General features: G+C 35.3%; 4 protein-coding genes across 4 annotated transcripts; 2 read left to right on the top strand and 2 right to left on the bottom strand.

Annotated features, from left to right (window-relative positions):
• Window positions 1–1,880: 1,880 nt before the first annotated feature.
• Window positions 1,881–3,596, top strand: LOC145635681 (uncharacterized). Its single transcript, XM_081687009.1, has 2 exons — window positions 1,881–2,709; window positions 3,285–3,596. The coding sequence occupies exon 1, from the start codon at window positions 1,942–1,944 to the stop codon at window positions 2,704–2,706; it is 765 nt and encodes a 254-aa protein (XP_081543135.1). The 5' UTR covers window positions 1,881–1,941; the 3' UTR covers window positions 2,707–2,709; window positions 3,285–3,596.
• A 2,071-nt stretch (window positions 3,597–5,667) lies between these two features.
• LOC145636556 (serpin-ZX-like) lies at window positions 5,668–6,423 on the top strand. The gene has a single exon (XM_081688135.1). The coding sequence runs from the start codon at window positions 5,668–5,670 to the stop codon at window positions 6,421–6,423; it is 756 nt and encodes a 251-aa protein (XP_081544261.1).
• A 137-nt stretch (window positions 6,424–6,560) lies between these two features.
• On the bottom strand, window positions 6,561–14,157 carry LOC145635680 (uncharacterized). The gene is made up of 6 exons (XM_081687008.1): window positions 13,610–14,157; window positions 12,121–12,207; window positions 11,461–11,625; window positions 11,260–11,346; window positions 11,067–11,138; window positions 6,561–8,919 (listed from the first exon to the last, which is right to left on the bottom strand). Exons 1-6 carry the CDS (start codon window positions 13,796–13,798, stop codon window positions 6,961–6,963), a joined length of 2,559 nt encoding a protein of 852 aa, XP_081543134.1. The 5' UTR covers window positions 13,799–14,157; the 3' UTR covers window positions 6,561–6,960.
• Window positions 14,158–16,493: 2,336 nt separating this feature from the next.
• On the bottom strand, window positions 16,494–21,756 carry LOC145636555 (uncharacterized). The gene is made up of 8 exons (XM_081688134.1): window positions 21,702–21,756; window positions 21,437–21,611; window positions 20,966–21,032; window positions 20,653–20,865; window positions 18,374–20,019; window positions 17,741–17,794; window positions 17,574–17,643; window positions 16,494–17,470 (listed from the first exon to the last, which is right to left on the bottom strand). The coding sequence occupies exons 1-8, from the start codon at window positions 21,754–21,756 to the stop codon at window positions 16,763–16,765; spliced, it is 2,988 nt and encodes a 995-aa protein (XP_081544260.1). The 3' UTR covers window positions 16,494–16,762.
• Window positions 21,757–25,708: the final 3,952 nt, after the last annotated feature.

The raw sequence follows: 25,708 nt of genomic DNA, 5'->3' as shown, positions 1-25,708 counted from the left end.
ATTTATAGGAGTTGATCAAATAAAAACTATAGAGAAGCAAGAATTATAACGCAACTTGTTGATTAGAGTTGGCCCATTTACTTGTCTGTATAGAAAACTTAAGTTTTCACGTTTTGATCTAACAAGTCGGGGTTGTACATAGCCTCAGCTCTCTTAGTTTTTACTATTAGGTCAAGACTTCATTGATGTACGTGAGACTGCGAGTCTTTCGTTAAAAACTTATGATGAATTGATGATGATCAATTAAGTAAAAAGCTCCCTAAGACCCTAACATACATTTAAAAAATATACAAAGTATATATATAAGTATATAGTAGTTTTAAATAGATGTTACATGTATTCATTATTAGTGAAAGGCTCAAGTGTTAAATGTCATGTTTTTATTTTTCAAGTTGTTTTAATTTTGAAGGTAGTAGTGGTAACTGGTAAGTCTTTATTAATTCTTGCTTCATATTTTGTAAACTCTGATTACATAAATATATTCAGCTGTTGTAAAAAAAAGAAAAAAAAAATAGTGAAAAAGTTGTACGAGTACATTTAAAAATATATGTTAATGTTACGTACTTTTATACAACCACGTGTCGTTTATATATAGATCTTAACGGACCTTCACAGTATGTAAAGAAGCTAAGGCGAATCATGTTGTATACGAGTATAAGCAAGTGAAAACCAGAAACCAGACATACTAGTAAGTTTTGTTGGCAATTGATCAAGTTTTGTTGATACTATGGGCAGTCATTTCAGCTCCAGAAGAAACACTAGTATCCTTTTGTCCAGATATCTTTACCAAGTTATCCATATTTGAAGTAGGATTGTAGGAAGTACTATCTTTCCACAATTTTAAGCTTTTTTATAGTCTGACTGATTAAAAGTAAGCTATTGTATGTAAACTAACAACATAATGCTTCATGCAAAAGTTAAAAACTTGTAGACCCCTCACTCTCCATAATGTATGTTTTCATCATTCACCATTATTTTATTATTTATTGAACTTCTTTAAATCATAGTTTACAAATTTTTAATTAGTTGACTGTGGTTTATAACATAATCCACTTTATAAAATATGTATATGTTGATTAATTTATTAAAAGTCAATCTTGTTACATTCAAAATAGTTTAGGCATTAATAATGTATAAATTAAAGTAGATGTGTTCAGTTAATTCTCCGGATATAATCGTCTTTTCAAGTACTAGTGGAGGGGTAAATTCGTCTTTTTATGTATTAGTTGAGGGGTACATGTGTAATTTCCTCACAAAATAGTAAATGTAAGTTGCACACAATAATTGGACAGTTCACCAAAAATACTGAATAAATGACCACGTTTTTAAAATATATTTACAGAAATGCCACCAGATTAACAAAAATTTGTTTATCTTGACAGATCTTGTATTTGCCCAAATTAAAGTGGATATTATGGATCTATATTGAGTCATCTATTTCAAGCTTGTTCTTACAATGGAGACACTGGGAAAACTATACTGAAGTGGTACGCCCCTTTACTATCATATTGCTCAAAACTTACAATTATGGAGTTAGCTCATACATATACTCTAACACATATTTTGTATTTAGATTAATATTGCAAGAAAGCTATAAAGATTTATGATATTACTAAACCAAGAAAATGTTGAACTATATATGGTTATTTATTTTTCTAAGTACAGGTAAAAAAAAAAAGGGTGAAAGCAACTGTGGGCAAAATGCAATAGTAAGGTTGTTTTATGCCAACTAATAGTGGGGGAGTATTTTTGGCAGCCTCTTGTTTGGCCTAGTCCCAATGCTTTGTTCACGTGAAATGCTGCTTCAGTGTTCTTTTTTTTGTTCTCTTGTTATGTATGCATAGATTTTGCCCTCTATATAATCTACACTCTTTTCTTCACTACTCTCTACCATTACACTTCCTACTGTGCTCTTCTTTCTCTTCACTATTACCTTCTATCATGGACTCCTCTAAGTCCTCAGCTCTTCTCTTCATATGCATGCTTTTCATTTCCTCGGTCGCTCCCATTATGGGTTGCGGCTATTGTGGTGATCAGCCCGCCCCCAAGCCGGGCAAGAAACCCTCTGAACCACCGGCCACTATTCCCAAATTGCCCGTTCCACCAGTAACTGTCCCTAAGTTGCCCGTTCCCCCAGTGACCGTCCCTAAGTTGCCCGTTCCCCCAGTAACCGTCCCAAAATTGCCCCTACCACCTACAGCTGTCCCAAAATTGCCCGTTCCACCAGTGACCGTTCCCAAGTTGCCCGTTCCACCCGTGACCGTCCCTAAGTTGCCCCTGCCACCTACTGGCATCCCAAAATTGCCCGTTCCACCAGTGACCGTTCCCAACTTGCCCGTTCCACCAGTGACTGTCCCCAAGTTGCCCGTTCCACCAGTGTTGAGCCCACCATCAGGCCCAAGTGACGCGCCGTGCCCACCAGGGAGCAGCCCATCAAAAGGACAGCCCACATGCCCAATTGATATATTGAAGTTGGGTGCTTGTGTGGATCTTCTAGGTGGGCTAGTCCACATTGGGCTTGGTGACCCAGCAGTGAACAAATGTTGCCCAATTTTGCAAGGACTTGCTGAGGCAGAAGCAGCAGTTTGCTTGTGTACAACACTCAAAGTCAACCTTCTTAACCTTAAACTTTATGTTCCCATTGCTCTTCAAGTCCTCCTCAGTTGTGGCAAGAACCCACCTCCTGGCTTCACTTGCTCTGTCTAAATGGTACGTCACTTGACCATTCCCCCCTATTACTCGCACTTTAATATTCTTTCGCTGCGATTTACAGATTTCAAATGAGACAAATAAAAAAGTAATAGAGGAAATGTTAATCAAATCACGCTATAATAATATAATATGTCTTATCATCACAACATTATTATATATAGTACAATTTTATGTGTTACTCATATATACATCTTAGTACAATTGTGAGAGAATATTTAAGATTGGAATCCAAATTAGGATTTTAGCATAATGTACCAAAATTATTATTAATATAGATTATTATACATTATAAATAGTTGATGTACTAATTTAATATGGATACATGTAACGATGTAAGAATTATCTTTTATTTAATTATTTAAAGATTTTTATCTTTATATCTTCTTATATGTATTTCTCCGGATAACATTATAAATGATAAGATTGAATTTGACGTCTAAGTATTTACAGGGATTGGGCCCATTTATGTATGGACATTTAAGAAATTACCTTGTAGTTAAAATTAAAAATAAATATATAAAAAATTTCTAAGATTATGAATTTTAATTTTGTTTTTGTATTATATATTGCAGGTTGGTAGATGAATTACGATTGAACGAATGGATGATTTTGACATGAAAGGATGTCGAGCATCCATTATTTTTATCTCTTCCATTAACTTGTTCTACCTCCTCATGTAATATTTTGGATTTGTTAATTCTTGCTCATTGAAATTTGGTAGGATGTTATTTGGGTTTATTATTGAACACATATTTTATTTGTAATGACTCATATGTTATGAGTTAAAATTGCTACATTCATATGTAATATTATGTGTTGTATCACATTATGTTATATTATTGTAACCAAGTAATGCAATGGCACATCCCTTTAATTTGTCTCTATTCTATAAGTAAACCCTTGAGAAGTTTGATATCCACATAGTCGTTTAAATTCAATATCTTATAGTCTTTGTACCATGAATATCCAATGCGAAATATAAAAAGAAGAAATTTTCTATGACGAGCATTTAATAATTTCTTTAAACATTAAGATCCGTAATCAATTGGTTGTGTTATCGTTTACCCCAAATTCACTTAGGCATTGACGACATATCAAGTCAATTAGTGAACTTAATTGGTGAATTTGGGTTTGATATAAAGTTGATTCGGGTTATTTTCACTCTAACCTTTTCGCTTATTTTTTTGTTATGGGTCAAAAAAAATCTTCTGGATCCAAAAAATGGCGAATTTTGATGGAGTTTATCATCACAAGAGACACAAGCCCTAAACACCACAAAAATGTAGGGTTAGAATTTGATCTCCTTATTTCCAAAGTTACAAAGGATGAGGTAATCGCTAGAATTTATGCTCTTGGTTGATGTCTTGATGATGAATCTTAACATGTAAGATCAAACTCTTTGCAACCACCCAAATAGTCTCCTTATCGTTTCATTGACCCAAACATTGATCCAAATTACGTGAATGTTAACTAACTTAATTAAGTTATGAGATGGTTCATAATCATCGAAATTGTAAAGAACATTGATTGCTTGGGAAATGGTCTTCCTTTGCTTCACATTAGGGAACAAGAGTAATGTAAGTTCCACCGTTAAAGTTAGGTTGTATTTTACATGAAGATTAAATGGCTTGTCATATATTACTTTATTAAGAGTATACTTCTTTCGTTTCAGAATAATTGGCACGCTGGACTTTTTTTTCACTATTCATACATTTACTTTGACTAAGGTTTTTATTAACATAATAATATATTTTATAATAAAATATATTGTTAGATAGGTATTGATATAAATTTTCATATTATTTTTTTTATTATAACTTTCATTAATATTTACTCCTGCAAAAATAAGGTTAAACTAATACATTGACGTGTGTATAAAATTTGACTGTGTTAGTTATCTGTAACCAGAGAGAGTATTAAGATACATGGACGAAGATTTTAACGGGCTTTAATAGGTCATGCTCCCACCCACCAACTCCCAAGGCCCAAGTGTCCAAAAAATTAATAAACAATACTAATATTGTATCTATGTAAATTCCTAATTTCTCTAAAACCCTAAAATTATCCTTGTATGTAGATTCCTATTTCCTCTATAACACTTAAATTTTCCTTGTATAAATATAACATACATCATTAATTTCTCAACAAAATTACTTTAAAACGAATAAACCATGGATTTTTGCGTAGATGTTGGCATGCACAAATTAGTAAAGGAGGCACAATCATCCGATAAACCTTTAGAAAACGTTGTTTTTTCACCTTTTGGTATGTGTGTAATATTAAACATGATTGCTAATGGTGCTAAAGGAGCAACCTTGCACCAACTTCTCCATTATATCAAACTTCAAAGTGTTGATGATTTGGTCACTCAAGCTTCTAATCTTATGCAATTAGCCAAATCCTCCGGTTCCAACGACAACGATGACGATCTGGTTATATGCAACTTCAATGCTGTTTTGGTGAAGGAATCAATAACCCTTAATAAAAATCACCAGAGGTTTCTTGAGGATGCATACCAGGCTAAAGTCAAGTATGTTGATTTTAAGCGAAAGGTAAAAAATCTCTACTTCTGTTATATTTTAATTAATCTGATAGTTGATGTTACAATTTAGGTTAAATTAATCCAAATCTTCTAAATATTAGAAAGTATTTTATGTTTATTATCATATTAATTCGACGTGTGTAACTTGGACTATCAATAATATCTCTATCTCTAATTAAAGAAGACAACTTTTTAAAATTATACATGTCGCATCTAAATAGCGTATGTAAATAGTGTAAAGGTAAAAGAATTTTAAGTTTTTAACATTAAAACGGAATAAGAAATAAAAAATTTGCATCTCTTATTATTTTTCGATTTTTTTTTTTTTTCAAAATAGAGGTCTCTTTAATATCGATTATTTTCTTTTATGCATCTCTTATTTTAATTTTTTTCGATTTTAATCAAACTCAAGAATGGAGACATTTTACCCTATAGGTGAAAGAAAACGGTACGTTGATGTGCCCTTCATGAAGGATTTCGAAAATTTCCATGACTATGGTTCATTTGATGAATACGACGTTGTTAGGATTCCCTATAAAATCTCACATAACTATGATCAGAATATTTCAAGCTCGAGGCAATTCTCTATGGTCATTATCCTTCCAAAAGAAAGAACAGGGCTACTAAAACTGATCGAAAAGTTTAAAGAAAGCCCCCATCTTCTAACAAGCCAGCATTTGAAAATGAAGAACGAGTTGATAACGTGTTTATCTATTCCAAGATTTAAGCTCTCGTACAATTTTATACCTTCGGAGGATATGCAAGAACTGGGGTTAACATTGCCTTTCGACTTCAATGGTGAGCTCGATGGTTTGATCGAAGATAATGACCTAAAAGTTTCTAGAATCACCCAACATACTCAAGTTGAATGCAATGAGAAAGGTACAGAAGTAATAGCTTGCACTTATGACTCGGATGAAGATATGGGTTTTAGTTTTGATTCGCCGCCGCCTCCAAAGCCGAGTATATGGTTCATCGCTGATCATCCCTTTATGTTTATGATCAAAGAAGATGTCAGTGACAATATATTTTTCCTGGGTGCCATTTTCAATCCTCTGGATAAAGATAATCGAGTTATATCCAAAATTGATCCTGTGGATAAAGAAAATGAAGACATATCTGACAATGAAGAATCCGATGATTCTGAGGGTTTTAGTCTATTTGATTAAATATCTGACAGTGAATACTAGATAAATGACCTTTGCTTCTTACGTCGTATTTTATATGTATTGAACAAGCCAACAATAATAAAAGTTCAGAAAACACATTTGAATTCAAAGGAAAGAAAACTTGAAAGAAGGATATCTGGCTTAATTTGTATGAAAAGAGCTGCTCCATGTTGCTCTTTTTCTATTTCTCAATTAACATAAAAATGACTAGCCACTAAAACATCAACAATTCAATAACTACAACTCACATCTAAATGACTAAATGACACTATGGCAGGCATTACACTGACCTAAGAGAAAACGTTGGCCAAGCCACACCATCCTCTCGGACCCTACATCGGCTACATGTAAATCTAGGAGGAAAATTTAAGGAGAGAAAAATGGAAAAATGAAAATATTTATTCTCTGAATCGAACTATATTTATGTTACAAATACTTTGTAAAGATTGGGTTACCTACCTTTCATATCTGGCACCGCGATATGGACTACATGACTAAGTGCAAATGAGAGAAAATGAAGAAAACCGACAATAAAGATCAAGAAGCGGCTTTTGATCTTGAAGAGAAGGGCAAGAACTGAACCCAACAACAACGTTTCAACTTGATGAGAGCTTCTCGAGATTTAGCAAGCTTCAGATCCAAATAAACTGCCATGAGTGCAGCTTCTTGGCTAGCAGGCAGAGTCGCCAACGCTTGAGCTGCATACCGACTAGCCTGCTCAAGTTCTCCCTGCAAGACATGCATGGATGCTAAGTTCACATAGAGTGCTCCCCGGGCTTCCTCTGGTGAGAGAAACACGTTATCTTGTTGCTCCTCATACACAGAACCCCTAGCAGCAGTTTGTCCAGTATTTGAATCTTCAGCGTCCAGAGTTTTCTTTGCCTGCCACTGTCTACAATCATCTTCACTGTAAGGCAATTCCACATTTCCACTAGCTAAATAAGTAGAGAGATGTTCAGCAGCTTCTTTCGGTCTGTTCAGCAAGCAAAGGGCCTCAGCTGCATAAACATGCCCCAAAAAGGCATTCATTCGGGAACATTCAGGTATATTCAGGAGAGTTAGAGCTGTAGAGAGCGCATTAAGTGGATTTCCTAATTCAAGCTCAACAAATGCCAAATCAATAAGAATTGCTTGCTTGAGCTTATGATTTTCTCTTTTACAAATCTCCTCGTACTCAGATAGGGTGTTTGCTGCGGCTGTATTAGAATGAGCTCCACCTCTCTGTTCTTTTGCATCTCCATTTGTACTCATTTGACCTGAACCTGCTGTGTCTTTAGACTTCGTATCATTGCTTCCCAAGTTCTTGTGAGCCAAGTTCTTTGCTGTTACTACATCAGTAGATTCACTTTCCTCTGCAGAAGATTTTGTCAATGACCCAGACTTGATATGCTTCAACTCAGAATTGCCTAGCAAGTGAAGGGAGTTTAAAAGACACTGTCGGGCAAATGACAGAGATAGCGTTGGCTTGCTATTTTTGTCAAGACTCGAATCCTCCCTGTCATCGGGATTAGTGAAACCACTTCTCAAAGAACCATTCTCAAAGGCAAGATGTCTCCATTTCCCTTGCCCAATAACTTGGACCTTAACCTGTGATTCATGTCTAGGGGTCTCAGTACGCTTTAAGAGTCCCTTATCCAGCGCCATTAGGCAGCATTCTGCAAGTCGCAGCCACAGGAGAGGCCTGTTGTAGAAAACCAAACAGGCTTTCAGAAAAAATCGAGCAGCGAGAACAGGTTTACCACAGGACAAGTATTGCACACCACAATTATATGCTATGAGAAAAGATTTGTCTTGAGAAAATGTGGCTAGCTTCCGAGGCTTTTCCTTCCACAATGATGAACAATTGCTCAGGGCTTTGTGGAAAAATATGCTTGATGTGTGTTGATTCCCCTGTTGATAATAGATGCACCCAATGTTATTGTTGATTATAATTGAACTTCCAACATCTGATTGACTATTTGATGCTCTCAAGAGTTTGAAAGCTTTAGGGTAGTTCCCACGAGCATATTCAAGCTGCGACTTCAGTAGTAGAGCCCTAGAAGAATCTATGTCACGTGCAATGTTCATTGCCAGCTTTACTTCACGCTTAGCTGCCTTCAGATTTCTGGTGAGGAGCAAAAGCTGTATCTTGTAAAGGGGCAACTGTAACCTCAAATTAATGGTGGGTGTAGACCGATCAGCTGGTGTCCTTAACAGATCATTTGAAGTTGACAGATGAGATGCCCTGGAAATATTCTGCCCGCTTATATCGAGTGTTGATAGCAAGGTCTCATACTCAATCGTTTCATCTGATAGTGTTCTCGATAAGGAACCTTCTGAGGTATTTCCAGCAGCAGTCCCTTCAGGATTAAAGTCATCAGAGGCTGACGAATTATTGGGAATTGATGAGGACTTCACTACAATATTTGAAGCTGGTTGCTGCCCTGTACTTCCACCATCAGCTTGATTGAGCATATAGCTTACACCAAAGGCCTTTTCAAGATAGCTTATTACATCCTGAAGGAGAAAAAAAGTATGCTTTTAAATAAATTCTAGAAATAAAAAAGAAACCAGACTCAAATGTAACATCAAGATTTCCAATGTTGCACAGAATTATTATATTTAATACAATTGCAGCTGCAGTGGCTAGGATTTAAGGTACAACCATACAGCATCCAGCTCTTCAAAGACTTAATGTAATTATTAACTTAAAACTGTTATACCCAGCATAGGAAAAATTCTATGCTTCACCCTTCCAAGGTGAGAAGAGACTGATGTGGTTTTCTACTGAGTTTCAAGGTTGCAAATTTAATATCCAAAAAGTTATTGAGCGAGTTTGCCACATTAGATGCTTTGGGATTAATGCATGGTACAAATGGTGCTAGATATCCCTTGAAAATTATACCCGCTGCAAGTCAATGCAGCATACTCACTAGCCTATACACAAATCCATCCTTGACACAACTTCAAATCCCAACAAAAACCTTAACCCATGCCTTAGCTCTATAGTATTTACTATTTAGCAACAAGCACTTTTAGTGTGCTTGAAAAGCACAGAAAAGACAAAACACCATGCTCACCAATTTTCTCACTACAGAAAGCATATATCCTGACAGAAAGAGAAAACCATCTTTAACCCAAGTCTAAGTCCCAACAAAGCCTTTTTCCATGCCATCGCCCTATAATATCTAGCTACCAGCATTTTTAAGGTTCTTTGAAGAACACATAAAAAACACTACCCCACACCTGCTAGTTTTTTATTTACAGGAAGCATATATCTTGATGGAAAGGAAAATCATAGAGCAAAAGATACAGAGGGGGCCAGAGGCTGACAAACCAATATCATTGAACGAAGTTCGCCTACGATCAATGCTATGGGTCATCTACCACTACTTGACTACAATTTTCTTATGCACAATCTAACATAAAATCACATCAATCCTAACAGCCAATCTGTTACCAGAAAACATAAACAGTACACATTTTTCAACAAACATGCTCAGCCCTCCCCTCAACACACACACACACACACACACACACACACACACACACACACACACACACAAAAAAAAAAAAAAAAAAAACACTAAAGCTAGGTTCATGAAGAGCACAAATTGCAACCCAGAAACCTAAACAGTCCACATTTCAGACTATATCCTCCCCTACACCTAATAGCCAACCTTTTCCCATAGAAAAATATTAGAGCTATCTCTAGTGCTAGGATGACAGGGTCATAAGGTCAATCCTCTTTGTTTTCTTAAAACAGAACAGTCTTCATCAACCATAGCCTTGGATTGGATAAGGGAAAGATGAGCCAGAAAGCAGTGGAGAGTTCCCTTATATTGAGGGACATGCAATCTTCCACAATTTATGGCTTAATAATAAATAAAAAATAAAGATTGTTCAAAGGTAAGAAGTGCCCATAAAAAATTGCACCTAATTTAACACCAAGATGCAACACAACTGCACTTTCAAGTTCTAAATTCTTCAACCAACCAACCGCCGCATGTATTCCTGTTTCATGGGTGACACTACATATTACTACTGTGGGTTTTGTGGCAGCATTACTTCTTCCTCCAAAGTAATTCTCTGCAAATACAATAAGGAAAAGCTTGCATTTTCTACCACAGGTTAAAAGAAAATATGTGTTTTGTCAAACAGCAGCACACAAACAAAAGTGCTTCCTCTGAAGGTTAATTAACCGCAGAAACTAATTGAGCCAAACAAATAGTTTCAAATTTGATTCCAATATGTCATATATGTGCTCATACAGCAGCACAAACAAACTAAACATTGACTGCTGTATCTAACAATAGAAAATCAACCAAAATAAACACAAACCCTTTTAAAGACCTATCAAAATCCAAATGGTTTACAAAACCCTCTAGAGATGTCATCATGAATCTTACTCCTTATTGCTCAACAAGTCAACATATCTCATTAAAATCTACAACCAACCAATTGATCCAGTTGGGAACAGAAAGATACTCCCCAACAAGAAACCGAGATGTGATGACAAAAGGTGGATGTTAAGCAACAATAAACAAGAAAACTACATGTAAAAAGAAATATGAAACGGAACTAGTAATTTGATGAGTATGCTATATAACGATGGTATCAATTAAAATCAACAGTGATTTAACTCATTCACAGTTAAAACTTACCGCAAATTTAGATGCCTCTTGAGTCACAAAAGCAACATCCAGCAGCAAGAGGCAAACATGAAGAGCTGTGGTCTGTGCTTTAACAATTCAAAAGCACAGAAAAGGAATCAGAAAGATACATATTTGCATCTGTAAAAAGAAAAAAAAAAAAAGACAGACTTATCTCATAGTATATAAAAAGACATAAACTTACCTCATCTATGGGTTCAATATTCTGAAACAGTGGCTCCAAAACTGACAATGCCTTTGAATACTCGTGAAGGTGGAATAGGACAGTTGCCTGCAATCGCAATTAAACAAACAAAAAAACTAAATCCCTACACAAATTATTAAAAGAAGGCAAAGCATAAATAAAATCCAACATTGTGAATGTGAGATACTACTTAACACATACAATGTTTAGCGCTGCCACAGATGAATCAAATTCATCTGTGAAAACTGTACTGGGGCTGTTCGCCAAATTATTAGTTCCTTTGGCTCCAGAAATGGCTTTATTAGCAGCTTGGGAAGCAGCATCTGTTTGCTCTCGGGATGCACGTGCAAGATCTTCACTTTTCCTCTGGAAAATATAGAGTTTTCTTAAATCCCAGCTTATCGTTTCAAATAAAGTGTAGATTGTAAAATGGAAGAAGTACAAAATTCCATTAGAGTACAATAAATCCATTATGAGACTAATATTTCAATTTGTAACAAATCAGCAACAAATTTAATTTTAACTAGACCAATTGCCTAACTATTGTGAACTGCCGTATTATACCTAGATCATGGCATGCTTTTACTTCAACATTTCCATACTTTACTTTGCCAACAGTTATTGTCAAACAAAAAGTGCCACAAAAAAATTCAACACATTCTAGAGAATTGGAAAAAAAAATTCAACCAGCATATTGCTAAAAGGCCAAATAGATTGTTCTCCTTCTATTTCTTCCTACTACACTTAATTCGTCTTCATATTACATATTATCAAACAAGAGAAAATGAGCAGCTATATTATGAGAACAGTCGCATCACTCCCATGCAACATGAAACAAAATACTAAGATCATATTCCATACCTTAGCATTGACAAGGACTTCAACCAACTTCTTTGGATCTGAACATCCATCACGCAAAAATTTTGCCACCGCAATATTATGCAAAATCTGTAAACATAACTTGCACATGAACAACCAACCATGGAAAGAAAAAACAGACATCGTCTATGATCTACAAATTAATCAAGCCAGATATCATACACTCATAGTTTAGCATCAACACAGTGAAAAGAAACTCTTCAAGTAATTGTATAATCAGATTCCAAACATGAAGAATCTAATACTTGTACAGTTCAATAAAATACGCACAGTATACAATTTATTGTATAACTGTTGATATGAACTTGACATGAAATATCACATAAGCAGTTTCTTCTGAAATATTCAAAGAGAAAAAAAAAATAGAGATAATGAAAAGAGCAACAGCAATTTCTCAAGATGAAAATTAGGCTCTTAACACTACTATTCAAACTCCATGATTACCACTTTAAATCCACTTGTGCCACAATCACAAACACTTTCACAAGCAAAAGGTACACAATTGACTAATTGCCTTGCATCTTAGATTGGAAATTTCAAGAAATAATTATTCCTCAAGATCTCAGTACGAAGCAATCATCTTGCATATCCACCATAAAAACAAACCAATCATCATTAGTTGATGAAATTCACCTTTAAAAAAATGGAATCAATTGTCCCTCACTATAACTTAAAACGCAAGATAAGAAACGCTATCCGTGCATATCCACTCAGAACATAATCTACCACAAAATTAATAGTAATTTGAATTCTGATCCTCCAATCCGTTTCACCAGCAATTACTCGCTAAAAGCTCCAATCTCTCAAGCTCTAGAACTCAACTGAGAGAGCCTTACTCAGACAATCAGAATTCTCAGCAAGCATGAAAACAATTCACCAGACTTCAAAACAAATATACACACAGAACTAATCCCGTTAACATTAATACATGTCCTCACCAAAGCAAGTTACTATGCCCTATCACAAATAAATGATGTGGAAGTAACTACATCATCTTGCTACCATAAGCATAAGTAGTGAACCAAAGTGCACACATCCACACTTCCAAAGCAACTTCGTTACATAACCTGTTCTCACATACTAAGTAAAAATTCATAGATAAACTACCTTATCTCTCCAATCTATCCAAATAGAGCAAATTGAAATCAAATGACGAGAAATCAGTGAATTTCACAAGTTAAAAGTAAGTATAGATCCATTCAAGCTACTAAATCTGTAATTCAGTATAAGAACTATCACCAATATGAATTATGAGCTAGATGAAAGTAACTTACCCAGATGTTTCGAGTCAATGACAACTAAACTAGTTAGCTTCACAAGCTAAAAAATCGATTCCAGATACACTATAGATTAATTCATTTTAAAAACTATCTAAAAGATGAATTATGAACTAAAACACAAATGAATTACGTACTAAAACACAAATGAATTACGAACTGATTATAAACAACAAATAATAATCAAAATATACCTTTGGATCACCTTCCTTTTTCTGCAACAATTGATTGAGCACATCAACACATTCCGAAAACTTATCAGATTGAAACAAGGCAAAAGCTTCTTTAGCGAGCAAAGCAGTGGCCGAAAGAACACCGTCGTCATCGGAACCTTCTCTAGCCACATTAATCGAAGAAGACGAAGTTGAATCTCGCGAATCCATCCGAAGATCGAAACAATTTCAACCAAAAATCACACTAAAAATCCAGCAAAACCAAAAAAAAAATGCAGTTGAACAGAATCGAAAAATCAAACCCTAAATTTTCCACTAAAACCTTCAAGAAGAAGCTAAAATCTCAGAATTGCATGCTTTATCGCAGAAAATCAAGGTTCCATAACCAACAAGTAGAGAAGAGAGAATCGGTGAAAATGAAAACCCTAAATCAATTGAGAAATTCGCCGATTTGAAAGTGACGAACAATTTTGATTCTCCCTCCTAAAGAAATGAGAGGATGAAGAGATAGAGAGAGAAAATGGGGGTTTTGGGAGGAGAGAGAAAGAGAGGGATTGTGTAATTTTTGGTTTTTGGGGAGGGTTTCTTTGAGAAGGCTTGAGTTTTTCATCTCTTTCGACTTTTTTTTTTTTTTTTTTTTTTTTTTTATTTTACAGTTTTGGTAAAAGCAGACATTAATTTTGTTAATGTTATTAGAGGGCGTTTGGTTTAATGTTATTAGGGGGCGTTTGGTTTGCAAAGTGGATGAGGTTGGAATCAGGAATGAAATCATAGTGGTATGTGTTTGAAACTTGATTCTAAATACCATATGTTTGGTATAATTATAAAATGCAATGTTTTTTTTTTATTTAAGCTTGAATGTATGGGAATGAGCCAAATCCACCTTCCCCCTCCCCCAAGGTTTCTAAAGCCCATACCTTGGGGGTTTGAGGTATGGGTTTGTTTGAAAATCATAAAACAAACATAAGGTATGAGTTTAAACCATTCTAAACTCATACCTTATGCCTTAATTATGTGAACCAAACATCCCCTTAATGGATTACTTGTTATGTCTTTTAAAAACAATCTCGCCTCTAGTTGATTAAAAAATAATCCTACCTTTAAAACTCATTTTCTTTAGCTAATTTTTTTACTTACAACCCTATAAAAAAGAAATTTTTTTAGTCTCTCTTCTACCACCTCCTCACCCCTATAAAACCCACCTCTTCCTCGCCCCCACGAGCCACAAACCATCACACCAACTTTACCACCACCCCTTACATCAAAAACCCTCCCACTTGAACAACCCACCTCTTCCCCGCACCCCACAAACGGCGACCACCACCCAACCCCCTTGCAAACCAAACCCCAAAATGACAGTCACCATCCACACCCCCTTGCAAACTCACAACCCCAGTCAAACCCAACCCCCCTCCCCCACCACCCCGAATAACATGATTAATGGTCAAACTGAAAAAACATATTATGCTCACGTTTATTTTTATGCAAACGAAGCATACACCAAAAGAAAAGAAAAAAAAAAAAAAAAAAAAAAAACCAATCAAACTAGTCTATCAAGGAGGCTAGGCGGGAAAAGCCATACCTTGAGTGTTCTTATTACACTACCTATAATAAGAAGACTATCCGATTGATGGTTTGTTCAGATTTACTTATTTTCAGTTCAGTTAAGCTCCAATCAGTTTAGTTCATTTAAGTTCAGTTCAGCTCCAATCAGTTCAGTTCAGCTCCTAATGTCCCTCTCTCATAAAATATTCGTTTCAGCTCAGTTCAATTCAGTTCCAATCAGTTCAGTTCAGCTCTAATCAGTTCAGTTTAGTTCAGCTCAATTCAGTAAATGTGAACAGGCCCTGAACCACCCCCACAATTGGCAAGCCAGGCAGCTGCACGGTTCCCTTCACGAAACACATGAATCACCATGACTTCTCAATCATCTTTATTTAACAACTCGTTGCAGTAGTTGATCAAGTGAGCACACTCACCGCTTTCATGAACATCTACGCTAATTGCTTGGACTTGATTATCGAGTTGGATTTGAAGTTTGCTTATGTGAAGGTTACGAGCAAGTTCCAAGCCTCTCACCAATGCCATCACCTCAACTCTATACGCGTTACAGTAGCCATAATTAGCAGAGAAAGCTGAGATGAATTTCCCCACATGATTCCGGATAATAGCACCCCGCACCTGCTGGTCCAAGTGATCCCTTTGATGCGCCATAAGTGTTCAACTTCCAAACTCAATATTAAGGCTTCGCAAAGTATTTTCAAATCTTACCTTTAGAAAAGCTCGTGTTTTTTTAAAATATATGTAATGTTCTTTTTTGCTCGCTTGCTCTATACGTATGTGTCATATTCTTTTCGGGTGCACCATAGTTTTTTCAATGAATTACCTACATACCCCTCATTATCCACCAGATTTGATATATGTAACCAAGATAAACTCTTGTTGTGTTTAGTTCACCTCATCATTTTATGTGTGTACGGAGAGTTTATCATTTTCTTAGTAGAGATACTTGTTACTTTGATTTCAATCACATTTCTTTTGATGCTAATATATTACTCCTTTTTTTTTTTTTTTTTTTTTTTTCAGTTCTCCATACCCTTGGGTACATAGTTGTTTAGGCAAAAGAATAGAATAATAGATAGAAGGAGAAGGTTAGGATTAAAAAATTTGGAAAAGTAAGAGAGAGAAATATGAATTGGGATTACTGAAAATAATGTGAGGGAGAAAATATTATTAAAGTTAGTGGAGTTAGAAAAAGGAAGGAGAAAGTAAATAATGTGAGTAAGGTTCCACTTTTAGTAATTGGGCACTTATAAAAACAACCGTTTTAGAAAAGTGGGGCACTAAAAATAAACAGAGGGAGTATAGAACTATACGGAGTAGATTAGTATTTTGACTCGGACAATGCCAAATACATTGATAATGTATACTCCGTAATATGTAATTATACATTTAGTACACATGACTCCCTATTTTCTTAAATATATTATAAATTTACTTTGTCATTTACTACAATGCTGGTTACAATTCGAACTTCGAAGTTGATTTATATTTTCTAACACTAATTCACAAAAGAATTATGAACATTAAATTATCAACAAAACTATTCCACTAGCAAGAAGACCATAAGAAGCTGTCATACTATCACAAAATCAATCTCCAAGTTTAAAGCAATCAACCAGATTTTCTGAGCAAATTCAAGATTAACTCAGAATCACGAACGTTCTCAAAGTCCTGACTATCTTGTGAATCCTCATGATTTCCTTGTGAAAAATCAGCACCTGTATAAGTTCGAACTCCAGGACCGTGTCCACTACAATCTCTCAGTCTCCCTTGTTGTGCTCTTCTCACTTCCTTTTGATGTTCTGTGAGCTCTGACCTCTTTCGTTTCGTGCTTGGAGGAGGCAGCTTGCTCTTACAAGGGGAACCATCCACTACATTTTCCAAAAGTTTTACTCGTTTTGAGCACATATTTAATGTAGCTGTTACATTGTGTTTTGGAAGAGAAGTGACAACTTCCAAACTCGAACTGTTTTTCTCCACTGCTGGTGCTTTCCTGTTTCTGATTTTTAGCCTTCCAACTCGCAACAGCTTGTCTAAAACATTGAGCAAGCAAGGAGGAATATCTAAATGAACCAGATCTCCACAAGCAGAGTTCCAAAAGGTGATCGTGGGGTTGGAAATAGAAGGATTGGGGTGGTCAAGTGTTTTTTCAAGTAGAGGTGCTTGTAACTTAAGGAAGGAGGAATCAAATACTATTGTTGGCCAGCTACGTAGCAAACTTCTAACAATTTCTTCCCACAAAATTTGCAGTTGACATTTGATGCTTTCGCAGTTTATCACAGATTCTGACAACCAAGGAAGCAGGGGATCACATAGAACCTGATAACAAAACATTGTGGGTAAAAAATTACATATTATTTCGTGGAAATTTCCTGATAACACAGCGTAAGGATAAACAATTCAGTAAGTGCAGGACTAAGACCTTAAACAAGGAAATAATATCTTCTTTCCACTGAAGGCAACTGACTAAGTATGTAAATGGGGGGAGTATCCTGCTATATACAACATTAACAGATTAATATACTCCATCTGTAGAAAATAGGCATGCATATACAAATGTAATTGTCTTGTATGATCTAAATATGTAACCTTGAAATAACATGTTCTGGTGCTTCATTAATTGTGCTCATGAGATTTATAAGCCTGCATTATCAAGGGAAAAATAAACAACAATCAGGCCTCTACAGTGAACCGACATGTAAAAGACTAAAAGAGTAAAGATACGAGTGATGAAGATTCACAGGTTATAAGAATCAAGAACAAAGATGTCAGCATATTTCTTAAGAAAATTTATTCTAACCTGCATGAGCTGGGCCTAAGAAGATGAAGTCAGTCCAAAGTAGCAGTGCAGTACGTAAATTTTGGCAATTTTCAAAATTAAAAAAATTTAAGGCAATTATATCTAGCTGAATTTAGCACAAAAACTAGAAATCATCCCTCTATTAAAAACTGGCAGGATCATCAAATGCCTTGTTTGGATTTCACATTTGTCATGCATTGTGACTACATGCACCTGCAGCACTATACATTTTACACATAGCTATTATCTTGAAATGGTTTTCTACATTATACATTAAAGACCGGCCAAATAAAAATAACAGGGAAGAAACAGGAGCCAGGCCAGTGTCATTACTTTAAGGCAAGTAAGCAACAACTTATGACTGCTAAAAGAGACAGCAGATACAAAAAAATTCAAGGGTAGAAAATCATAATAACACTGACCTGGCTATAAATTCCAAGCAGTTGTTTATGCCACTGGATTCTGTATAATCACCCTTAATTGCTTCAGGAGTGACCTTTTTAATATGCAAATTCTTTAAAATACACTCAGCTATATTCCCACAAAAAGAGAGAAAACGGTGCTCCTGACTGTTATCAGGAGGATCAACCTCACCCGTGTTGCTTCTTTGGAGGAAGTCATTCAAAGATGAACAAAGATCTTCTGCAAAACTATTCTTGTTTTGATTTTCTTGCAGGTTAGTAGAATTCACTAGACAATAAAGTGACATCCACACTTCTTTAACTTGTGAAAGGTTTTCTGATAAACATGAAGAAGCTATACGGGAATTGCACTGCTTTTGGGTGCTTACTGTTTTCCGAGAGGTACAGACAATGAGTGGATAAACAAAGAAATGGCACAAGGTAATACAACCAGTACTAGCAGGCTGGGTTCTCATTGGCATCATATCCTTAGCACCATCTAAATATTCCTTCAAACATTGGGCAATTGTAATCCAAACCCTTAAGGAATTGTGATCAAAATGATCATACAGGATAACAGTGATGGCATGGATCACTTCGAGAGAATCATACGAAGATAGCACACGAGTAAAATATTTATATCCTTCTTGTAGACTGGAGTCACTAGACCCAATGCTGGCTTCCTTATTGCTAAGTTGAACCATCAGACAAAAGTAATACACAGTTAAATAAATTATTGGTGGAACCATTTCCATAAGCTTTGTGGGGCCAATCCCTGTCAGCATATTGCATGCAACTTCATCTGTGGATCTACACTTCATGACTAAGGCAACCTTATAAAGAGAGGAACCTAGAATAGATGGATCAAGCTCCTGAGTTACTGCTTCCAAAGTCCGTAGGCAAGCAAGTTGAAAGTCATTTGTTGCATCATCCACACTTGAAGCAGTGTCACAAACAGTCTTTACAAACACCAAAATATCATTCATGGACTGCATAACAGTATCATAATTAGTTGAAGATTTCATAAAATCTATTTGAACACCTTTCAAAAAGAAACAGAACATCCTCGTTGCAGCATCACAAACCAGCCTCTTAATTTTGGGGCACAAAGTAGCTTTTGCTACTTGACAGAAAATCATCTGTATTGTTCTCAGAAGAAAATCCACCTGACTACAGTCCCAAGGTAGCCATCTTATAGAGTAGTTTTTTAATGTAGATTCCTCTGATAACGATACAAGATTTAACTTATCAGTAGTTACAGGTGATATTGTACCATCAACCTGGGTGTGCGATCCATAACTTACAGTTTTTGATTGGATAATATCATGAAGCAAATCCATGCAGAGTCTCCACCTCCAAATATTATCGTCTTCAAGTCCAATATTAAAGACTACCTTAAACAAAGGTTCCACAACTATACCTTGAATATGAGGATCATTTACTAGTGTATCAAGCTTATGTAACAGATAGCACCATGTGTTCAGGCAAGATGATTGGACAGAAAGACCAGCTTTACTTGTCATAATTCCAACTAATGGTGTCATAATCAGCTTCAAACTTTTTGAAAATGCTTTATTTTGGCCAGTGCCTCCATTAACTTGTGAAGTACCACCACATTCTTTTGACGGAAGGAAAATAAATGCATCTATTAGACCTTCCCATGCTACCTGCACAGCAAGCAAATTATCTAACGGTGTGTTTGGATTGAAGGAAATAGAGGGAAAGGAAGGGAAGGGAAATGGAGATATGAGGTATCATTTATTTGGATAACAAATGAGGAAGGAAGGGAAATGGAGATATGAGGTATCATTTATTTGGATAACAAATGAGGAAGGAAGGGAACTGGAGGGTAGAGAAATGAAGGGATTAAATTGCAAGAATTTATCCCTCCAACAAGGGAGAGATTTAAGAGGAAAACTCACCATTCTTCCTTCCCCTCCTCTTCTCCTCCCTCCCCTTCTTTTCCTTCCCCTTTATTTATCCAAACACAGTGTAAATGTCGAGAAAGAGCAAAGGAATACCATGATTCCTAAACTGACAGTACTTAGGATCTTGTTCAAAGGCATGCCTCAGTTTAAATTTACCAATCATAAACTCATTTGGAAACATTTTGATTATTACATCAATTCATGAACTCATTTTCCAAACTTTATCAATGTGCATAGCCACTTTGCCTATTTTTTTCCATCTTTCTGAGTTCATATACACAAGGTAGCTGTATTTATGTGGGAGAATCTTTACAGGATAAGTACATCAAATATTAAGCACTTCATGAGCAAAAAAATGGTACAAAAGCTTACCTGTGTGGCAATCTGGATTTGTGGGTCTGGATCGGAAAAGGTTTGCTCAGGGACTTTGAGTAATGCATTAACCAAATGCCTACTCTTCATAGAATATTGTCCAAGAATACGAATATACCATCCCCATGCTTGGAGAGCCTGAACTTTCTTCCCATGTTTCAGCATATCGTCCATCCCAGAAAGTAAGCTTAGCTCCATGTCTTGAGCAATGGCCTAACAAAAAGAACCATATAATGAAAGTGGGCACTGTGCATTAGCTAATTTTTAATCCATGGCCTGTTTGGAAAAAAATCATGAAAACTAGATAATGCACCATCGTGTAATTCTTCTCCAAATTACCCCATCTATTATCCTGAGAGAAGACATAAGGAAAGAGCACTCTACTTAATCAAAATATAGCAAGAGCAAAGGCCCATAACCTTCGGCTAATAAAAGAACTTATTAATAAGCCTTCAGCCATCTCATAGATACAAGAGAGGGGCTAATAGCTTGTATAATGCAGACAAAAAGGTGTAATTGACAATACCAAGATGGTTCTAAAGCTGGATACATACTTTGGAAGAGGTAGTCGCTCAAATATATATGATGGCTGAAATCTAACTCATCTCCCTAGTACTTTATAAAAGTTGCTCCATCAAGAGGCCCATAAGCAGGGTCATGGAAGAATAATTTCATCAAATGTTTTTGACAATACCAAGATGGTTCTAAAGATGGATACATACTTTGGAAGAGGTAGTCACTCAAATATATATGATGGCTGAAATCTAACTCATCTCCCTATTACTTTATAACAGTTGCTCCATCAAGAGGCCCATAAGCAGGATCATGGAAGAATAATTTCATCACATGTTTTGGCATAAAGAGAAATACATTAATATTGATGACTAGATAATCACAATGAGAAGCAAAATGGTCGGGTAAATTCAAAAAGGAAGAATAGCACAAGAGAACAGTTTCTTCTGCCTCACAAAAATTGTAAAATACGAAAACATGATAGTGCCCTTGTATTATCGGTTTTTAGAGTGAAAATCACCACCATTCATCCATACCTTTGAGAGAGCCAATTGTGGAGGAACAATTAGAAACTTGATCATCAACAAACATCTTATGCACATATCTCTCTCTTTCTTTTCTCCACTTAGAAGTCTTCGATATATAGAAGGTGCCCATATAGATGACGATTCTCTCATTTTTTCACTTATCTGATTTGCTAACTTCATGACAGCCTGTAAGGAACAGAACCCGGAAAAAAGAGAGATAAACTTAGAAGCTTTACATCAATCCTTTGAGCAAAGGGGTTTAGAATCGAGAACTTACTACACACCTAGAACTTTGATTTGTAGTGAAGATATTGCATAACAGAAAGTAAGACTTTTTCACCATAGTTTGAGTCCACTGTCATTGACATTATTCACTTTGCAGTCCGCACACAACAAATAAAGACAAACAGGAATAATATTTTTGAAATAAATACCAGTCCTGAGCTAGAATTACCTGAATAGCCTCGAATGTTGTAGATAACGAGCCAGTGGGGTTGTCAAGGGAATGAACAACAGCCCTCAACAAGGATTCAAAGTGAGAAGCTAAATGTGATGCATCTAGCTGCTGAATGGAAATACACCACACACCAAGATTGCAAACCACCTACATTCAGCCAATCACACACTTCAACATGTTAAGTGCAGCGGCTACAAGTCTACAACAGTGCCACCAATCAGACCAAAATATACCAAGCATTTGTTACCTTAATTTTCGTTGTTAAGATCAGCTTAGCCAATGACTCAAGCACTTGATCAACATATTCTTCTGCATTTGACCACTCCACACAATCAGAAAGGTAATAATTATCCTTAAATATGAACATATATTACTATGATATAAGCCACTAGGCAATCATATTCTAATTCATTTAATTCCCCTTGTAGCAAGTCTAACAACAGTTACAGTCTAGGAAAATCCTTCATCTAATCAACAATAATATAAGCCCCTAGGCAATCATTAGTTCATCACTCTGAGTTCTGACACAGTTCATCAAGCGAATTATACCATTATACATTCATAAAAACACGATACAAAATTCAATTACTGCTATCATCAAGTAATTAACTTATTCAATAAAATCCCAATTAAACTCACTAAGAAAACTAAATCAAAATAAAAAATTAAAAAAAAAAAAGAAGAAAGAATTTAAGACATACTCGAAATCGCTACAACGAAAGAAGGATGATAAATTATGAACCCCAAACACTTCAAAGCCAGTGTAGAACTGCAACAAACAAACCATAAAATTAAGTGTTAAATCAATTAAAATCCTAAACTTATAAAACTAAAGAAACTAACTTTAACAAATGAATTATACGAGTAGTTACATTTCTTCATCAGCATCAATAATTTGAATGTCGTCGATAATCGAAGAAATGATAATTTTATTGAAATCAACAAGAAGCTGAATTAAGGAATCATCAGTGCTCGCCTGCTCTTGAAGATGTTGAAGAGTTGAATAAGCAAATGATTTTTCTAATTTTGAAGATGAACAAATTAGGGTTTTGATTTGTTCCAATTGCTCAGGAAAATTCGACATTACTTTGTTGGATTTTCAGATGATTGTATAATTAGGTTCAGAATTCAAGTGAGATTATGAAATTTCAATCGATACCCTAAATTGGGAAATGGGAAGGGTTTTTTAATTTTCGCGCCATTTATGGTAGATTGGGAAAAAGGGCGTTTTTTTGTTGGATTTGGTGGGAATAAATATATGGGCTTTGGGCTTAGCGTAGGGAGCACTTGGTCCAAAGAGAGTTTTAACACAAAAGTATTGATATATACACGCATTTAGATGTCCATAATGCAATCGGGTGTACCTACATTTTACAACTTTACAAGTATATATTTAAGTCATTTTTCAAGGTTTGCTCATTAGCGCTCATATTAATGGTTTTGAATAGTACGATGAATTTATAAATAAAAGTCATATAACAACAAATGCCAAAAAAAATCGAATTATTCTCAAGTTCTTACATCTTAAATTATGCTCACTTAATTCGAGATTAGACCGAGTTTAAATCAAAGCAAGCGTAAGTAATTCTCAAGTCATCTTGATCAACCTCTTATGATAAGTGCTTATTCGGATACATTTTTAAAGAGACTAAGATTTTTTCCCATGAAAAAAAATAAAGAAAACCAGGCGCTATAATTTGATATCCTCATAGACCATAAACCATGATTAAGTTTACATATTCCATGACTCATCAATATATTTTGGTTAAAATTTCACCAGTCTTCGGTTGCCAATTGGTTCTTTTTTATTAAATTAGCTGACTATAGTCTTTTATATGATAAAAATTTATGTAATCATGTTGTCTAAGAGCCTTCATTATGCTTCCATAATAATTGTTAATAAGCTAGAGGACCCTCCATTATATATATTTCTTGATTCTTGAAGAATCCAGTACATTCTACTGTGGTAGACGTATGCTTGGACGATGAATATAATTAGGGAAATTATCAATGATACCCTCGTCGTTTTGACTTTTATCAATGATACCATTCATTAAACTTTCATTATCAGCGGTACCCCTATAATTTTACCTTAATTGCTACAGTAATCATGACGTTAAAAAAAAGTTATGTTTGGTCATTTGACAGTTTTGATGGGGTGGGGAATGTGAAAATACTTAAATGCCCCTATCATTTAATCTCCCTCCAAAAATCCCAAAAGTTTTCCCTCCTTTTATTTCTTTATTTCCTTCTTTCCAATATAACCTTCACCCCTCTTTTTGTTTACATCCCTTTCTGATTTTTTATTTCTATTTTAATATCTTAAAAGATTAAAAATTTAGCAAGCTAACATGATCATATGTAAATTGAGCATAATTTAGAGCTAAATCCAACAACACTTGTAAATTGTACACAAAATCAAACAAATTCCACAAAGGTGCATACATTACCTTAAACCTAACAATGTTAACAAAATTCTCAAAATTCACTAGAGAAGTAAGCACTAACCTTTAGAATTGCAAAGAACCGCTAAATCTTCAAGGATCTTGCTTCACTTTAGCGTTAGTTAGGGTTACTCATAAGAAGAAGAACAGGGGAGCAATTTCAAAGAAGATGAACGATCAAATTTGAAGTATTAAATGGTCTTGGTTGGGCTTGGGGGGTATTAATGAGTGCAGGGCATTTTTGTCAATCCAATTCATTCCATTAAACCTATCAAATGACCAAACTTAACGTTTGTTTAACGTCATGATTACTGCAGCAATTAAGGTAAAATTATAGGGGTACCGTTGATAATGAAAGTTTAATGAAGGGTATCATTGATAAAAGTCAAAACTACGAGGGTACCACTGATAATTTCCCATATAATTATATATGTATGCACTACAATATATATACAGTCAATACTAAATATGCATTAAAAGAACATAAGTACCACGTTGTTCAAACAGACACAAGTATATACTCCGTATAATACATGAACATGTTACATGTTTTATTTTATAACACTTATAGAAATAAATTAATTGTTTTAATCATAATGTGGTTTACTCCATAAGTCTATATGAATGGAGTACGAGTGTAATGTGTATATATATATTATACTTCGTATAAGTATTTTTTTCGATTTATAAATACCGTGTATATATGTTTATGATTTAATTTACGATCACATGTAACAATGTATGTTTTTTTTGAGCTCTTTCCTTAAATAATGCTAGCAAAACACCCAATTCCCAAATTATGGTCAATCTTTTATTAATTCCCATTATACCGTCCACGTCACCGGTTCAAGAGAATTTTATTGTTTTACGGCTTGAAGGGAAAACCGCTACTTCAAGTAGCGGTGTACGTTGGAAAACCGCTACTTGAAGTAGCGGTTTATACTCACTCAAAACCGCTACCTCAAGTAGCGGTTTCTTGTTTAATAAACATCCCCAGGAATTTTGCCTCAACTACGAAGAACACCTCCACCCTTTCTGTGCTCCTCCTCCACCTTTTCTATGCTCCTCCCCTACAGCCCTACTGCCGCTAGCTTCTTGCCACCCTATTGTTGTTG

The sequence above is a fragment of the Chenopodium album genome, chromosome 6 (genome assembly GCF_948465745.1).
Source record: "Chenopodium album chromosome 6, dcCheAlbu1.1, whole genome shotgun sequence".
Taxonomy (NCBI): Eukaryota; Viridiplantae; Streptophyta; class Magnoliopsida; order Caryophyllales; family Amaranthaceae; genus Chenopodium; species Chenopodium album.
The sequence above is the reverse complement of the archived record's forward strand: the minus strand, read 5'-3'. Positions and strand labels throughout refer to the sequence as shown.

Excerpts from the sequence above, each read along its gene's own strand:
- LOC145636555 (XM_081688134.1), bottom strand. The coding sequence starts at position 21,756 with ATGTTTGTTGATGATCAAGTTTCTAATTGTTCCTCCACAATTGGCTCT. Across the intron at positions 21,033-21,436 it reads GATGGAGCAACTGTTATAAA|AGTGCTCTTTCCTTATGTCT; the intron begins GTAATAGGGAGA and ends TTGATTAAGTAG. Across the intron at positions 20,866-20,965 it reads TGGAGAAGAATTACACGATG|GCCATTGCTCAAGACATGGA; the intron begins GTGCATTATCTA and ends TCTTTTTGTTAG.
- LOC145635681 (XM_081687009.1), top strand. The coding sequence starts at position 1,942 with ATGGACTCCTCTAAGTCCTCAGCTCTTCTCTTCATATGCATGCTTTTC.
- LOC145635680 (XM_081687008.1), bottom strand. The coding sequence starts at position 13,798 with ATGGATTCGCGAGATTCAACTTCGTCTTCTTCGATTAATGTGGCTAGA. Across the intron at positions 12,208-13,609 it reads AAAAGGAAGGTGATCCAAAG|ATTTTGCATAATATTGCGGT; the intron begins GTATATTTTGAT and ends TTATGTTTACAG. Across the intron at positions 11,347-11,460 it reads CTGTGGCAGCGCTAAACATT|GCAACTGTCCTATTCCACCT; the intron begins GTATGTGTTAAG and ends TTGCGATTGCAG.
- LOC145636556 (XM_081688135.1), top strand. The coding sequence starts at position 5,668 with ATGGAGACATTTTACCCTATAGGTGAAAGAAAACGGTACGTTGATGTG.